Raw genomic sequence first — 18,775 nt, 5'->3', positions numbered from 1 at the left:
ATTCGGCTTTCTTTTATATAGCCCGTGTATCATCAATCAATCAATCAACCAACCAACCAACCAACCAACCAATCACAGAGCATAGTTAAGGAATTTTAAGGAACTTGTTGCTCATCAACGTTCTTGCATGCATGACAAACATAACATATAATCCATTAAAACAACTTACCTCTAAAGATACGCCATTGTGGAGTTTATGGCCAACATTCTTGTGTCTGGTGGGAAAGCCCGTTACAAAACCTACTAGAAGTATTAACCAAAACATCAGCAGCATCTGAGATGTTCCTGCGACTTGACGCATCTTCGTTCTCCTCTGACAGAAAGAAGAAGAAAAATTAAATAAAAAAAGGATTCCCTTTAGGAAGATTCGTAAATGCTACTCTGACTGCAACTCCAACTGCTTTTTCTCCGCTTAATTGTTTCGATTTTCAACGATCGAAATTCTCCCGTTTCTTTCCTCGATTTGCGGTTGATTGGTCTTCTCGGGACGAGTGAAGTTATCAGAGTTGTCAGCTCTGTATGAAGCAGCGCTCCAGTGTCCAGCCGCACGTCTCCAATGCGCTGCTAGCCTGAGTGTCCGTATGCTGGGTCCAGGTCAACATTCCCCATAAAGACCCATTTAAGTAGCAGCAAAAACACCCAAATACCCACGCAAATATATCCCCGCGTCCGCTTTATTCAACTACTTTAAAAATGTGAGTCGTTTCTCGTCGTGGGTGGGTGGTGTTTTTTTCTCCAATGCTCTGACATCTGGAGCGAATAGTATGCCGTCCCCGTGCGTATTTATCTCTGACGCTCATGTAATCCATCAGTTAGTTTCAATGGCACAGGTTCTGTGACGCGCGTGCGTGTGAGTGTGCGGCCAACATCCCGGGTTTGGGTCAACCTTTACGCACGCTTTCAGAAGATGTTGTCCCCCCCATGCTGAAGGAGGGGGAGTGCCCATTGCCCAGAGCACTGGGGGGGTGGGGGGGGGGTCTTGTTTCCTGAGAGGGGGTAGGGGTGTACAGGAATGTCAGGTTAACATGGAGCAGGATTCAGCGAAGTGTATGGAGGCGCAATGAGGGGCGCAATTAAACTCATACATTTTTGTCATACAACCTGCATTATCGATAATGCCTCCAGGCCATAGGGTCCAGGGGCCCAGGGGTCATTATAACATTTAGACTTGTTAGTACAGACTTTGCTGTGCTAATTATGTGCCGTGTAAAATGCAAGTAAACAGAGAGACCCATTCCAAAACTTGATAAAAAGAAAGATTTAATCTTTGCAGCAGTTTCCAACAGCATGGTCAACATACATCATGGTTTACAACCCCCTTTTAAGTGGTTTATCTTCAACCAAAATACACTGAACTCTACCAAGGGCAAAAAAACAACTGATAAGGAAGTTTCCATGGTCACTACAGTCGGCTCACAGGTCTGTTTGTTGTACATTTAACAATGTTACTTCAACAAAGAGCTTCCAACAATCTGAGATGTCTCCATTTTGTAGTGGATATGTACATTTCAAACTCAGAAACCGTCCTGAGAGCAACTGTCATGTTCCTCAGAGTGATCACATTGTCTTGAAAAAACAAAAAACAAACAAAAAACATTTGACATATTGTGGGGTCTCCCAGATAGCTTGAAAAGAAACTTTAACATGAGGCAAAAAAGTTTCAATATCGTCAGAAAACGGAATTCAGAATAATCTAATAACCATTTTTGGACTGACCATCGCTAGAAGGCAATGCAACAATGAACACAATGAATGTACTGTAAAAGTGACCCTTAAAGTTGCCATAGTGTTAAAAGGCAAAACACAATTAAATCGATAAAAGCATCTGGGCGTTGCATTTAGTCATCTTAATATATATATTTATAGGTATGGTCCCAGTGCCACACAGCCAGCTTTGCAACTGGTCAACGCAGATGTGGCCAAATAATCAACAAACTATTTCACATGAACAAATTGATAGAACATAAACATGCGTGCATGAACAGGATGTTTAACCCTTACATGTACATAGTACATACATACCATATGTAGAGGTGACCGCTCTATATTGGTACAGGTACACACAGAAACATAACAGCGTAAAACACAAACAGTGGAAAGCATGTCAATGTGGAATGCCTTTTAGTTAAGATGTTCACAGGAAGGTGGGATTAAAAAAAAAAGTTTTGACATTTTAAGCATGTCCAAACAAAGCTTGCAAAGTTCAGTGACTACGTCATCTGTGCATTTACAATGCCTGTCAGTAGTTCGAGCACTGAAGTTAACTACTTCAACCCTAGCATCCCTATAGTCCTTTGACAAAAATAACACATCTACAAGCTTGTAGATCAGTTATTTTTGCAAGGATATTTAGTGTATCGTGCAAACATGAGTGGCTCTATTATAGAGCCCGTAGGAATCTGGAAAACGGAGTACAGTAAAGAGTTTAAGTGTTAACAGACCAAACAGGTGGTCTGGAAAGTTCATCCCACTGACAGTATACTTGATCTTGACCATTTCCCAAAGAATACCATCACTGTTTTTTATTCACTTCATTATGGTATGAAATTCAACTTGTGGAGATTCGGCAGATGCTGGAGATTGATATTGACATTTTTGTTGCAGTTCTTTTGTTGCTGTCAAAAGTACATTAGTGTCGAGTTTAAAGGAAGTTGAAATCGTGGATTTGTTTGAAAACGCTAGCTGAAATTAAGGCGAGTTCATCACCTCAAAGTTTGAATTAAAATTATTTATTGATAAACCTGAAAAAAGGTATGATTTGGAGTACAGTAATGTCAAGTATACCGTGAGTTATTGTCAATTGTCTAAACCAGTGGTTCTTAAAGTGGATTCCAGGGACTCTCTGGGTTCCTTTAGTTTAGGGGGTTCTAAATTGACCCAAGTCTGTAACTCTGACAGTATGCAAATTAACCGTAACGGGTTCAATTGGTTCCATTTTGTACACTGTCAGAGTTAAGGGGAGACCTTGCAATTTGAAAATTTGAGAAACACTGGTCTAAACATTCCAGAACACCAATACGGTCTTTAACCACTTTGGCTATTTTGGCCAAAATCCGCCGATTATGACATGACCAGAAAAGGGAGGCATAGGGATCAAGTGGTTGAGACGTGTAGTAGTCAGTTAAAACAAGTTACACTGGGACGCATTTGAAGCTGCCGTTCCGATAAAAACATACATCACAAAAAAGAAAGAAAGAAAAAAGAAAACAGACAGCCTAAAGTAAAAAAACAAAAAAAAAACAAAGGCTATTTAAATAAATAAAGCTTTCTGTACATCAGATAAGCACGGATGCATTGTCATCATACATACAGACGGGTGGTTGCAGCGTGTCACGATGGTTTTAAGGATTGGCATCAACGCTGATTCAACAACAAAGCACTTATGTGAGAGTGAGATACGGATTAAAAAAAGCAAAAATCAATCACATTTAGCATCATTAGCATGTAGAAATGTTAAAGACATCAAGGCTCAAGTTTTGTTGAGTGCAGGTGTAAACAGTAAATAAGGCTGAAAAATATCTCTAGAAAATAAGTTGTAAAAACTACTCCTTGTTCTCCGACTGGGTTCTTTCCCTGGTTTGAGTTTCGGTTTTCATCTGAACAGGTACTTTACATTTTAAGACAACAGTATAAAATATATCTATACATATACAGTATATAATTCCTATATATAATTTATATATTCATCCTTTGGTTATGGAAAGAACCCAATACTCTATGCTGTTCAAGTAAGACTGATTAGGGAAAAGAAAAGCGATCAGATAAATACATATGGAGAGCACATGGTTATGTTGTCTCCTATGAAATAAAGTATCTTTGAGGTTTGGGATGCTACCCTGAGGCAGCGTTCCACAAACGTTGGGATAAATAATATTTACATATATCTACTATGTTTACTGTTGTGAGCATCAAAAACTATCAATATAAACGTATTTTTCATTTATATCTTCTTCCCCAGCTGCAATAGCAGTTAAAAACCATTATCAGGACTTCCTGTCTACTGTTCCCGCCATACAGTTTGTTTTCATTACAAAGTAACTCCGCATTGTTGTTGCCAATATTATTTCACAAATAATACAATAAGAATTCAAAGTGTGCTGTGCACACGTAAGATGTGACGTTAGGTCTGACACAAATCTGCGGTCACAATAAGTTAGGGGAAAGAATGAACAGCTCCTAACACAAAATGACCGTGGTGACTGTTTTGGCTTCTCGGGGATACAGTTGGATAGGTTTCAGAATGCCGGGTAACAAAATGTTAGCGTCTGAGGTTTTACAAAGGCGGGTTGGACCCACTGAATACTTTGGTTCCAGTGAGCCGCCCGCTGGGGAGATGGAGAGCCAGGTGGTTCAGGATATGGTCAGAGTGAATTTGAGGCGATGAGGATGTTGGGAGACGGGGAACAAAGATGGGGAGTGGATGGGGATACACAGAACTAGCTTAATCCTGAAGCAGACTTTCCTCGGACATCCATCCCGAGGAGGACAGGAGCTGTTCACAACGTCTGGAATACTTGATCTGCAGCAGGTCCCCCACCTCGCTGATGGCCTCCAATGCCTGCAAATGGAACAGGATGGACATTACTGACCCTGAACCTTCATTTGGGCCCATTTAACTCTCAAATACCTGGAACGCGCCCGAGTCGTGTTAGATTTGAACCACTTTAACCAATATTTTATGCTTTGACTATTGAAAAATAGCAGATATACAAGCTCACAGCGCGGCACGAGTGCCGTGCTGCGAGCTTGTAGATCTGCTATTTTTGAAAAAACTGGAAAATGTGTGGAAGTCTTTGAATATCTTTGACCCGATCTTTGACCCGACTTCTAAATCCTTCCTCTAAATCAGCTGTTCTCAAATTTTTTCATGTCAAGGACCCCCAAAATCAATTTTTTTCGGCCGCAGACCCTTATCTCAAAATATGTTGTTCCAGGGACCCCCCAGAAGCAGAGATTTGAGTTACAAAAGTCTGCTTTGAAAAATATATATTGAAAAACTTGCACACATTTTCACGATTTTTCAAAAATAGCAGATCTACAAGCTCGCAGCGCGGCACTCGGTGCCGCGCTGTGAGCTTGTATATCTGCTATTTTTCAGTAGTTAAAGCAGTCAATAATCCTAGGCCTAAATGGGTTAAAGGGTGTCGAAGATGCATGTATCACATTGATCCATGGAAGAGAGAGAGACAAATGAAAGGGTAACATGCCGGAAAAGCCCGATACATTATGCAAAGCCAAAAAGTTTTCTTTTAGCAGGTTTCACAATAAACACCCTCATCATCCCTGACTGTTTAGCCTTTAATCATGTCGGGATTGATACAAGCAAAGAGGAGAAGGAACTCTGGGGAAAAAAGGTGCACAGAGAAGAGAGAAGTCAATGCGGGAAAACAAAACAACCGAGCAGAGATTCCTCCACTCCTTTTCCAGAGGAGGCTGTATCTGCATTGCATACACTGCTGAACACCTGGAAACAATTTACCTTCCCTCCTGACCTTATTTCTGATTCCACGGTTTGAGAAGGGGGAGAGGAGGAGGTAAAGAGAGAGAGAGAGAGAGAGAGAGAGAGAGAGCGAGAAAAAGAGAAAGGGTGGGTTTCCAAAGACGGAAAAAGCGGCTCCTCGTAGCGTTCAACAAAGTGAAGCTGATGCCCTTTAAATGGACTATTAAAAATGGTGTTGACATACTCCTCAGTGAGATGAATGAAGTGTCTCTGGAGAGACAGAGCAGCCCAAATCAAAGCTGTCTGTCTGAGCCATGCTGTAATATTTACAGAGCTATCAGCCTTCCAAGATCTACTATAATAAAAAAGGACATATTGGATGCCTGTATTGGATAACGTGCACGCGCACGCACACACACACACACACGCACACACACACACACACTCTCTCTCACTCTGTAACAGCCAGTAGACAGGCATAACTGACTGGCTAACCCAAACTGCTGGGAGGAAAACGTCATTCTCACCAGTGTAGAGTAGCGAGTCCAAACACATGATGGTCCATGGATCAAAAGCATGCTCTAATGTCATGTCAAGAGTAATCAAATCCATTCTTTTAACGGCTAAAGTGAGTTTCATAACAATATTCCACAAGATCCTGAGATGTCTTTCATTTTGAAAGGCTTCTCAAGTTTTCCTTAAATATCAGCCTTATCTGATCTCCATAATGACTATATATAGGCGTATCGGTTGGATTGGTGGAAAACCGCCAACCGACGACGCAAAACAGGACACAACACTCCCTCTGGTTGTCGCCGATGCGCTGGCCAAGTTTGAAGTTGGACGGTTCTCTTTTTACGTGAACTACAGAGACGCGTCGCATACAAACGAATGGACACATATTTCTCGCATCTAGGTACTACGGGTGTGGTGTTCACTCCTAGTTATTATTTATAATGTCTGTAAGGAAATTGGACGTTTTATGGTTGCTGCTTTTGTTGAAAGCCATTGTGGATAAAAAGGCAGTGGCTAAACGTCTTTGAGATGTCAAATATAAATGACACATATTAAACCTAACGGCTGTTGCCTTCCAGTAGTGGAACCCAAGTGGCTTCAAACAAACGTGTACAGCTCACATAATCCACGAAACAATGTTTTTCTTACCTCTCCTAACAGAGAGAGAGAGAGACAGAGACACACAGAGATACAGGGAGTGACCAATGTGGCAACCTATGACTGCTGTTGCAGAAACACATCGCAGGGGATGGTGTGTTCCACACACACACACACACACACACACACACACACACACACACACACACACACACACACACACACACACACACACACACACACACACACACACACACACACACACACACACACACACACACACACACACACACACACACACGGTTCAGGTTTTTGAACCGATTAAGCTCTGACTCACCGTGTCGAGCATGTGTCTGTTGTGGGCGGCCGACACGCAGAAGCGTGCCCTGGACTCGATGATGGGCGTGGCGGGGAAGCCAACCACCACCGTGCCGATGTTTCTCTTCAACATTTCCCTGCCAAACGCTCTGCAGAACACATTGGGACGAAAGGCAAAGACTTGGTTAAGAACTTAAAGTGATGTTTTCATTATCCCTCCCTGACACAGGCCATCCTTATCTCGCTCTCTCTCTTTATGTATGACTCCGTTTAAGTTATTATCTCCTGTTAATATGAAATGACAGTGGCTAGTCAGAGAAGTCCTAAACGTGAGCAACACAAGTAATGAGAAAAGTGCTTAGATGCAGTTGTCTCACATCATATTTACCAGTTGTTACTTGTGACAATGTGCAAAATGGCACGAACCTTAGTCAACCAACAACAGGGTAATTGGTTAAGTAAACAAGAGTGGCAAGAAAACAAGTGCTACAAATGAACTTAATTATGATTAGCATCTGTGTATAAGTCAAAAGCTCAAGGCTACATGTATCTAAATCAGTGGTTCTCAAAGTCGTTTTCAGGGACTCTCTACGTTCCTTTATGGGTGCCTAAATTGACCCTTACAAGTCTGTAACTTTGACTGTGTAGTGTGTACCATTTGACAGTGTACATTTGATTCGATTTGACAGTGTACAAATGGAACCAAAAGTTAAGGGGACATCAAATGTCAAAGATTGAGAACCACCACCATCTAAATAATCTAAATAACATAATGGACACAAATTCTTTGCATAGGCATCGCAGACACCTACCCTATTTTTGCAGGCATGTAGAGCATCATGGGTACAACAGGGGAGTCTTCGTTGCCGTAGATGATGAAGCCTGCCTCGTCCAGTTTCCTGCGGAAGTAGGTGGTGTTTTCTGACAGCTGTCTAAGGCGATCTGCACCTGGGCAGGATAAAAAAAGAGAAGTGTTTCAGAAGAGAAGTAATAACAGCTGCTAACAGAAGTGCAATGTTAAAAATTATTTTAAAATACGGACAATTAATTATAAAAATAAGTCGAACTAGGCAAGCCTAGTTCAGCTATCCCGGAAACCAGACGAATCTGCCAGTGCAAAAAATAAAATAAAACAAATAAAAAGTAAAGTTGATTCTTGATATGTAGTCTGAACAAGCCTCACCCACTGGTGTGGGGTCATATCCGTAAATGTGCTCTGTTCATGTGTGTCATCTCTCTTTACCATGGATGGCTCTGTGTGAAATGTGTATATTACATGCATCCGTGACATAATGTCAGATTGTTTATAGACAGTCAGTCTCTTTGGCTGTGGAAGCAGTAATCAAGTTACAGTAGATACTTGGAATAAATATATTGAGATCTGCATCTAAAAGAGTGTATTAACGTTTGTTGGCTATGGCTGTTGCACACCTTCAGTAATGGGCATGGTAATTTTACATGGACAAACAGTATGATATATATGCTTCAATTAAGGCCATGGCTACACAGAGCTGGATTTTTCATATATCCCAGTTTTTCAGATATCCACATAGAAAAATATCTAGGTCCACACGACAAAGATATCTAGGTCTAAAAGCACACACACAGTAAAGTCTTCAGAGATATCCGGGTTCCCTGTCTACACGGATCCAGTGAATCGGATATTTTTCAATCTCTCCACTTATTTATCCGGTTTAAAAAATATCCAGTTTCACAGCCGAAATATACAGCTTCGTGTGGCTGCAAGCCCCAACAGCACAAAAAAATGTCTAGCTTCAGAAATATCCAGCTCTGTGTAGCCATGGCTACATGTAATATCTGATTCACTGGATCCGTGTAGACAGGGAACCCGGATATCTCTGAAGACTTTACTGTGTGTGTGCTTTTAGACCTAGATATCTTTGTCGTGTGGACCTAGATATTTTTCTATGTGGATACCTGAAAAACCGGGATATATGAAATATCCAGCTCCGTGTGGACCTAGATATTTTTCTATGTGGATATCTGAAAAACCGGGATATCTGAAAAATCCAGCTCTGTGTAGCCATGGCATAAGTGTCCCACTTGCCAAAAAGAACAGATCTACAAGCTAACAATGTGGCATGGTGGGACACGCCATTGTTGTTAGCTTGTAGATCTATTCTTTTTGGCAACTGACACTGTCGTACTACAGAGTATAGATTAAGCTTTTTAGGCATTAATGCCTTATAAAAAGCAGCACACAAGGCTGTGCAAATCTCAGTTGACATTAATGACAGACACATATTTGCAAAAAAGACCTACGCTACTTGCCTTTGGAAACAAACTGCAAGTTAAAAAGGTCAAGAGTGGGGTGAAACTAAACATGCTTCAAATGTGCGCAGTCACAGCGGCATATTGCTACACTCAAAGGCCCTCACATTGCCATGCATCTGGAGATAACATCTTATCCAAATAAATAAGCGCTTGGCTCAAAGTGCCAACAACAACCAACATCTGCTGGGCCGTGTTGAAATCCACAACAGAAACACGACGGCTTCAAAGCACCCCGAGACACAACAAAGTCTGAAATCATCGCTATCGGGCAGAAACCTTGTATCTCCATATGCCATCTTTTAGTTTTTTCATAAATCAATGCCTTATTTTATACTTCGCCATACACCGTTTTTATAGATATTTAACCAAAGAAAAATCTCAAATCTCTACTAAATGATAACTACAATGGATCTATTGAAATGGAAATTCTTTTTCATTTCCTGAATGGGTTTTGGACATACAAGGTTTCCGCCTGACAGCGACAATATGATATTCAGCCAGATTTTTTTTCCCTTCTTTTTTTAAGTTTAGGAATCCAAAGTGATTCTCAGCACTGAGTGATTAGTTAAGAATAAAAAAGAAGGAAAAAAATCACACCCGTGTGAAGTGGAGCTGTGTGTGTGTGTGTGTGTGTGTGTGTGTGTGTGTGTGTGTGTGTGTGTGTGTGTGTGTGTGTGTGGATCATGTGTACCGATTTTTGTGACATTTGAAGAAAATATGTAGGAAAAGGAGCAAAAAGTGTGTTTTGGAGAAAATTCAAGATGGCGGAAAATCTATCATGGCGCAAATGGGCGTGGCCTATATGGGGAGATGCGTCATGACCCAAGGAATCCAGGGAAAAAATATTTTTAATTTTCCGACCTACGGTTCAAGAGTTACAGGCCAAAACGTAAAGTGGGGTGTTATGGCGCCACCATGCGGCCAAATGACACAATTCTTTTTTATTTAATCCTTGAAGTCATTATGAACCTCCTCTCCAAGTCTTGAAACTCTAGCCCCTATGGTTTGCGAGAGACAAATAATTGAATGTGAGTTTTTGCGATTCCCATTATAAGTCAATGGGGAAAATTAATTCACTAATAAATTAATATCAATTAAACTATTGAACCTTTCTCTTAGCAAGTTACTAGCCCACGATTCCCGAGTAAGCCGGTCGATTTGACATATGGCGCGAGTGTGTGGTGGCAAAACTGTGGGACTAGTAGCGTGCCGAAGTTTAGGAAGTTCAGGCTACATACAGACACACACACACACAGACAGACAGACACACAGACCCACACAGCCACGTATAGGGAGCCTGTGCTTCACACAGCTCCAAAAAAGAAAGAAGACCAGTAACCTCTGATACACAGGCAGACTTGCTTTTCAAATGCTTTGGCATTCCTTTCATATTGGGCCTGTGCTGAGGAATGCCCTTATGTCCTGTGTCCTTATGTCCTGTCCACATACTTGACTGATGCGAGACTTCAAACGACAAGAAAGCCATTCTGATGTCGGCCCGTGCCTGGGAACCAACGGCCGGCCGCTCCTCAGCTATAGTCAAAAACGCTGCCGTACAACGTTTGCCGGGGATCAAGCAAGGATCGTCTGTCGCTTCGACTTCGCGTCAGGCGGCAGCGACTTCAAAGGCTGCTCTATTTCAAACACTGACTGGGCTGCAACCAATCACGCTGTCACTGTTACTCTTCCACTAGGAAAACCTGTCAAGCCAGGATACAGTGCAAGGTCAGCCGTTATGCTCCCCCCCTCTACACTCCCACAATCCCCTCCTCAGAGAGTGGCCTGGAAAGAGCTGATGGATGTGCAGACACTGTAAGGAGAAGGACGGAGGACCTGGAGGTTGTTTCTGAAGCACTGACACAGGTTCAGAAGTTTATTCTTCTGCCGAGTGGTAGAAAACAGGACTGGAGGAGTGAGTGGGCGGAGGGATCTGATCTTATAATATCAGCAGCATTCTAAGGGCTGCTATAACTGTGAGGCCTGTTGGGAGTTAAGGGGAGCCACCCTCAAGGAACAATAAACTCTCACAGTGACCTAGTGTGTGTGTGTGTGTGTGTGTGTGTGTGTGTGTGTGTGTGTGTGTGTGTGTGTGTGTGTGTGTGTGTGTGTGTGCACGTGCGTGTGCACACATAACAGAGATAATAGATTAACCCAACGGAGTTCGATCTCTGGCCCTCAGTGCCATGTCGCTTTGTACCCAGCTGGAGGGCACGCACGCACGCGCACGCACATATACACACACACACACACACACACACACACACACACACACACACACACATCTGAAAGCCATAAAGGGAGTGTGGGAGAGTCAACACAGCACCACTTCAAGAGCTCCAGTCATCTTGGGCCTGTTTCAAACCAGCGGTATGAGAATGGCTTGCCGGGAGATAGAGCTGGACAATACTGTATATTAAACTGTGCAATATGATAAATGTATTTTAAATGAACAATAATTCATTAATTCGGTTAATTTCAAAAGAGCCTCTCTGTTGCTTTTCCTTTAACCTGCATCGTTCTGTCTGCGTTGATGAAATAAACACACACATTAAAGTGTTACGTGGCTGAAACGGGCAATTAATGAGCATATGAAGAATGTGATAATATAACAAAACTTGGAGCAGGCTGCTCAAAATGTGATGCGGGCTGTGATGTATGTATGAATCACATTAGTTCTCTGTCCCCCATGAATCATACCTGAGCTTAAACATGCTCACTGATATCATATCTGCCAGTTGGCGGTTGATCATTGATAGTAGCTCTTATCACTCAACCACGAATGATTGATTACACAGTTAAATAACCATGTTATCAGTATGAAGCTAGCAAGGCTGGCACCAGATTACAAAAACAATTTTGAAATACTGTACATGATGTTGTAGAGTAGACCAATGGTTTTGTAGGAGACTAAGCACATTTATTCAAATAACAGGTCAATGGCGCCATCTTGTGGTACAGATGGACATGAGATTGTGCCAGGCACATGTGATCCCAGAACAGACAGTATCCAAGTGACCCAGAAACTAGGGGTAAAATCTAGGACAACAATGCCGACTGGCTGCTATCCAAGGGAACATAATGGAGAGAAAAGCCTGTTAAAGAACAGATCCTGCAACCTGCCAAGCACCAAACACCAACTGCGACCTTACATTTCTCATGACTGGAGAGGCAGAGGCTAACCTAGACCATTTATCAGTCTTGCACTATGACCTCTGTGTTCAGACGAATGCTAACATCAAACATCCTGCAGGTCCCTAAAAGATTCAACATCTAAAAGAAAAGAAATCGCTGGATATCATGGATGGATGCCTTCGAGTTATTTCTTATGTAAACACAGATGGTGCAGAGGATACTGTATATCGTCGTTGTCGGGTGAAAACCTTATATGTCCATAACCGTTTGTTTTGCATTTATCATTATAAAATGATTTAACTAGTGAAAACAGCCGATCTACAAGCACACAACGCCTCGGTGCGAGGCGTTGTGTGCTTGTAGATCTGCTGTTTTCACTACTTTTGTGCGACGGCCTTGTACGATGAAGCAGGGCTTTACTTTGCGATAGAACGTACAAATTTGAAACTTGGAGATACGAGGTTTCCGCCCGACAACGACGATATGAATGTGTAGCTAATCTCCTGTCCTGTACGCCAAGACAATCTGTCAAACGTTGGCTAATACAACAATAATCTATTGGATCCGTGCAGTGATTTTTCACACTCACTGGAGTTTGCCAACATTCACCCTGCTTACCCAGTGTGGTCCCGTCCTCTCCCATGATGATCTTCATGGAGGTGATAATCTGCTGAGCCACAGGGGGCGACATGGAGGTGGCATACAGGGCACTATGGGAGTGGCTCCGCAAGTAGTCGATCAGCTCCTGTGAAGATAAAAATCACAGTTGTTTTTAATAATAATAATACTAAATGAAAAAGTTTTACCAGGTAATCACTTGAGACCCTTCTCTGAGCAAGACCTGGCCGAAATGGCAGATTGATGGCATTTCAATCTTATTAATAGAGGACCAACCCTGGCGTCAATAAATGTCAAACGCCCTTGTACAAAACTTTCTCAAAAACGACATCATGGATGTTTGAATTTGGTTTGTCAATGTATAGACTATTTACCTAATATAATAACCACACAATGATATTTAGTGTGTTGGATTACCTATCTCAATCTCTGCAAGATGATTTTCATACTAGAATGAAATCAACCTTCTGAGGAATCCAATGGCTTCCTCAGAAAATCTAACAAAGAATATAGTCTATAGCTATTAGTCAATGGCTAAAAAATGACCACATCAGTGTGGATCTTCTAAGACAGGACAGTAAAGACAGATAGGAAACTCTTGGAAGAAAAGTGGGATGACATGCAAAACTGATCTCAGAATACAGTCATTGAATTTACTAGCTGAGCCAGCAGGGGGCACCAGAGTATTAGTTAAATGGGATCAATTCACTTTGCATGTTGCTGATCCGGAAATAGTGTATGCATGTATGTGTGTGCAAACTACCTGATAGAGTAGGCTGGGCTATACACCAGATCAGACTAAACAAACAAAATAAAATAAAAACGACGTGTAGGTCAAGCCATGTTGGCAAACAGAGGATGCCATGGCAAACATCTGCCACAAACAGGCAGTAGTGAGAAGCTACATTGTAGAATGATTTCAAAGTTATCATTAAGCCTTGTAAACATGTGTTTGTTATTGTTGCTTCTGTACCACGTCTTTTAAAAATCCTTTCAATTTGGATAGATGTAGCAGCTTCAAGAACAGTTTTACACAACTGAAACATTAGATCATATGAATATCATACTGTTTCATCAAAACAGGAAGCAAAACTTCCCCTTTGTGGGAAATTGTGATTGAATTGTGATTTATTGTACGCTGGACATGACACAGAACCCATGGTGTGAATGACTCTCTCACGAGTGACACAGGAACCAATTATGTTTTCATTTGGTTACAACTTATCCTAATTAGTCTGCCTGCACCACACTTTCAGTCTGGGAGGGGAGTAGACAATAGGGGTGCAACAGTTAATCAAACAAATCGATTTAATCCATTTTAAAATGTATTATTTTAATAAAATGACCAATACTGCAGGATTTAAAATGTATTTTTTATATTTAAAAAAGGACAAGCTTGTAGATCTACTCCAGTCCCCCACCCTGCTGAACAGATCAACCAGTAGGATTCTCTAGTATAGTGACAAGGACACAAACCCTGCTGGTTTCCCACCCACAAACACTGGCAATTCAGTTTGTTGGAATGCCTGACGACTGTCCTCTCCTCTCTTTCCAACACATTCACTAGTACGAGTAAAGCCTCTTACCTTCTTTCCTCCAATGTATCCTCCCGCAGCACCGAAGCTCTTAGTAAAGGTTCCCATCATGATGTCCACGTCTTTGGGGTCCAGGCCAAAGTAGTCAACCACCCCTCTGCCGTTGGGGCCCAGGGCCCCGATGCTGTGGGCCTCATCCAGGTACAGATAGGCCTTATAACGCTTCTTCAGGGCAATGACTTCTGGCAGAGCCACAATGGAGCCCTCCATACTGCAAGAATTAAAGAACAGTACATAAATATGGCATTGACACTATAACAATCTAATGTGGACTGTTGACCACATAATAGCAAGGTCCCCTATTTGTATGTGTGCGCGTGTGTATGTTTTCTTTAGCAGCTGAAGAGTTTCTTTTGTAATCCCCATGGACATCTCACACCATTAACCTTACATTAGTCAAGCGTATTGATCTGTTAAGCCGTTTCACGGAGAGCTGTATTGATCAAACGGATTGAACACCTTTATATAGTAAGTACATTACAAAGGACAAGGCAAACACACAAGTTGACAGCTGAAAGCCACCTGCAGTGAAATCTATGCAGGGAGGTCAACTGCATTGTTCATGTAAGCGCCATACTGTCTAAAAAGGAAGCAAACTGCTCCATAAGGGTTGTTCATTGTTGTTGTGTTTAGATTATTCATACTGCAAGGGCTGTAGCTGTTTATTTTTTTAAAATTGTATTTTATTAAAAGAATTCTATTCAGGGTAGATACCCTCACAAAAACATGCAGTAATCCTGGTCTCTATAATGCCTCCCCCTGGCCAGCCAGGGCGCCTGATGGAGGGGAAAGGAACTGGTTGGAATAACGTGTTCCTTCCACGTGCTACGTCCATACCGGGGAAATCCCCACTGTCAGGTGAAAAGAAGCAACTCCTGGACTCCTCATGCATAGAAGGAAGCATGAGGTCAGCCCGTTGTCTCCCCAGGTGTGGCAGAGGGAGAGCAGAGCCCAGGATTACATAGGCAATTGGCACTGGGTGAAAATCGGTAACAAAATCGTGGGATAAAAATTAAATAAAATATATATTCTATTCTATTTTTATACAAATCAAGTATAAAGTGTTGACTCTACTCTTCACACAGCAGCTGTATTCATATGCGGGATAATGTCAATCAATGCCTAACTAAACGGTTACTGTTCAGTATTATGTGTGGTCACTCTTTACCTATATATGCCCTCAACGAGAATGAGGATTTTCTTCCAGGGTCGGTGAGTTCTTGGCTGGCCGTGGGCGATGGCATCTCTCAGAAACTTCTCCAGACTCTGCATGTCTGTAAGCCACAGTACATTGGTTAGAGTTGGGGTTTATGAGCATTAACAAAGCATGATTTAACAGCAAATGGCTGCCATCAATTAACAAGATATAGAAAGATAAGAGCTTATTTTCAGAATAAACCTTTATTGTCGAGTACTAGACTTAGTTCTATGCCGACTAGACTTTGTTCCCTGTTGTAATACGAAAATTCATGAGATCCCGGGATAATGGTGAATTCTTTATGGTAATGACCCTTGGGAGCACACAGAGAGATTTACACAGCAATCACTCAGATCTGCAAGGCTGCTGACAGTGAGGGCTCCAGTGTTTGTGTGTGTGTGTGTGTGTGTGTGTGTGTGTGTGTGTGTGTGTGTGTGTGTGTGTGTGTGTGTGTGTGTGTGTGTGTTTGTAAGAGAAACCCCATCCCATCCTGCATGGAGGTCTGTTTAACAGACGTTACGCCACACCCACAGCTGTGTGAACGTGCATAGTAAACAAAATAGATGCATGACGTCTGTTTGTAGTAAGCGCAACAGCTTTCAGCAGACACACCCTTGTCAAACATATAGCCTTTTCTGCCATGTAAGAGCATTCGCAAATACTGCAAAGTAATTAAGTGGCCAGAATATTTGTTAATCCAATTCTGTGTCTATGCCACAAGGTACAGCAGGAACAACCCTATGTCACTGTTATGTAATGTGCTAGTTACTAGAGGTCACTCACTGTTGTGTTTGAAGACTCGAATGGTGGACCCCGAGAGGCGAGCTCCTAGCACCAGCGATGCGTGATTCAGTTCGTCACTCAGGATGAGACAGCCCTAAAAACATATACCAACAACATGTTATCACTTTGTTATTGTCTATTGCATTCTAAATATCATAAAGCACTTTGAAGTATATTGTATTGTGTAAGAGGTGCTATAATGGTACAAATAAAGATAATGCTGCATTCACCCTAGCGTAGGGTGGTGACCATATTTTCAGCCGTTCAAACCGGGACGCGAACCACTGTTGCCCAAAACCGGGACCCTCAAAGCAATGTGCACGTTACCGCGCACGCGCGTGCCCATTCTCTAACGTTCGTGCAAATACACACGGCAGGGTTGCATACAGGCAGTGAGTAATTGCCAAACAGTCTCAGCGTTGAATTCAGACACAGAATTAATTTCATGTTTTCTGATTGTTTAGGTGAGCATGTTTACATGAAAAGAACATGATAAACATCTATGCAACCACTGAAAACATATACTATTATTTTAATTCTGGCGAAAACCGGAACAATTTTGTAATGAATGTTGAAAACCAGACATATTAGTGTTTTAGAGATATTTGTAGGGACACCCAGCTTGAAAACGGGACAGTCCCGGCCAAACCGGGATGTCTGGTCACCCTACCCTAGCAGCTACAAAATATACAAAACTACAAAGCAATGCTTTGTGTCTGTTGCCGAGTCGCTGCTGAAGTCTAGATCAACACAGTATTGACATCATCAAGTTTGCATCCAACGAGCAACACAAATATGAAGGAAAATTAAGCTTGGGGTTGAAAAGAACATGGATGGAACTAGCGATCAGAAATGAGCTTTTGTAGCTGCAGTTGAAGCCAACTCAGATAGATTGTAGCTTTGTAGATTTTGTAGCAGCTACACACGTCGGGCGTCGCTTATTTGTCTTATCATGTCACTGGCTTCCATTGAAAATGAATGGTAGACTACAGCTACAGCAGTGTTAAAACAGCATTATATTCTTAAGTTCTCCCTTTGCCAACATGGCCATATTTTGGGCTTTGATTAAAGCAAAAGCAATCTGTTGATTATTTTGAGTTCCATATCAAGAGAGGAAAGCGAGGGGTGTGAGAATTGCAGGAAACACCTAATCGCTAACAATAACCCACACACAGCTGAGAGAGAAAGTCACTGTGGAACAATAATCAAGTTCAGAGCGGTCCCAAAAGCATGTTAAGCAGTAACAGTAAAGGATTGAATTAGCCTTACTGCATAGCTGGAATTCCGGAAATTCACTTTAAGCACTGCTGAACCTTACTTATTCTTTTACACGAGGAAACTAGGTTGCTCAGGGGATTAACATACAGTAGAAGAATGAAAAATATTACTCTCTCCCCACAACATAATCTGTTCAAAACATTTTAAACCCCCTAACCTCATCTAAGTTTATTTAGTAGATGTGTTTCTAGTTGTGTGTAGAAACAATGACATCCTAACCACATGTACAGTACAAGGTATTTATATATAGTAGTACACCATTTAGTGTAAAATATTTCTATAATAAAGTTAAAATAGAAAAGTTTAGTCCACGCATTGAATCATGCTCCCACAGTTAATTTAACAGAACACACCAAAGTGATGTTTCCAGCATCTTAGCTCTTCCTCTGGGGAAGACTATTTTTCTATTTTAATGTGTCTTGGATGTGCTTTGTAAACCTTTTCTAGCTTTCCACAGGTCACACAGCTTCCTCTGGTCAATGAATAATTTAATGTGTTACACAACAGGCAACTATGTTATGACGGGAACATATGAATCGGCAAGGAAAGGATGGGCAAAAAATAAAATGCAATCTCTGTTAAGAAAGGGCAGTGACTGGATTCTTCTGACACTCTCGCTGCCTTTTTTCTAACCACTTGAACCCCAGCATCCATATTCTGGCCGAACAATTGCCAGAAATAGCCGATCTACAAGCTCACGTGTCGACTGTTGAGGCACGCTGTGAGCTTGTAGATCGGCGATTTTCAGCAAAGAAGTTTGGTGTAGAGGGAAAAGGGAGCAAATGTCAAGTTTACTACGTATTGAGTGTTTAAGTGGTTTAGCCAATTTCATACTTTGTGGTACGACAGTGGCACGTGGTGAAAAAAATCTATAAGCTCATAAGACATCACCATTGTGAACAAAAAAAGGTTTTTCAAAGAAGTACTTAGCTCCAATTAGGTATGGACAGCAGACTTACAAAGAAAAGAATTACAGGGCACCACACGTTTAGTGAGCAAGGCAAC

The 18,775-nt window shown here is 41.7% G+C and overlaps 2 protein-coding genes across 2 annotated transcripts in view; both read right to left on the bottom strand.

The window, feature by feature from the left end:
- The window catches only part of ism2b (isthmin 2b), a 29,774-nt gene extending 29,007 nt beyond the window's left edge, over positions 1-767 (bottom strand). Inside the window, exon 1 of the mRNA XM_080744314.1 lies at positions 170-767. Coding sequence (XP_080600440.1) covers positions 170-301 — 132 coding nt within the window. The 5' untranslated portion in view covers positions 302-767. The remainder of the gene's footprint in view (positions 1-169) is intronic.
- Positions 768-1,321: 554 nt separating this feature from the next.
- Positions 1,322-18,775, bottom strand: part of sptlc2b (serine palmitoyltransferase, long chain base subunit 2b) — a gene marked incomplete at its 5' end in the record, with an annotated part of 31,874 nt that continues 14,420 nt past the window's right edge. Inside the window, 7 exons of the mRNA XM_080745293.1 lie at positions 1,322-4,558; positions 6,891-7,020; positions 7,684-7,819; positions 12,917-13,043; positions 14,503-14,722; positions 15,680-15,785; positions 16,493-16,586. Of these exons, the coding sequence (XP_080601419.1) occupies positions 4,442-4,558; positions 6,891-7,020; positions 7,684-7,819; positions 12,917-13,043; positions 14,503-14,722; positions 15,680-15,785; positions 16,493-16,586 (930 nt within the window). The 3' untranslated portion in view covers positions 1,322-4,441. The remainder of the gene's footprint in view (positions 4,559-6,890; positions 7,021-7,683; positions 7,820-12,916; positions 13,044-14,502; positions 14,723-15,679; positions 15,786-16,492; positions 16,587-18,775) is intronic.

This window comes from Nannobrachium achirus (genome assembly GCF_963921795.1).
Source record: "Nannobrachium achirus genome assembly, chromosome: 16".
Taxonomy (NCBI): Eukaryota; Metazoa; Chordata; class Actinopteri; order Myctophiformes; family Myctophidae; genus Nannobrachium; species Nannobrachium achirus.
This window is presented reverse-complemented; position numbering and strand designations above follow the sequence as displayed.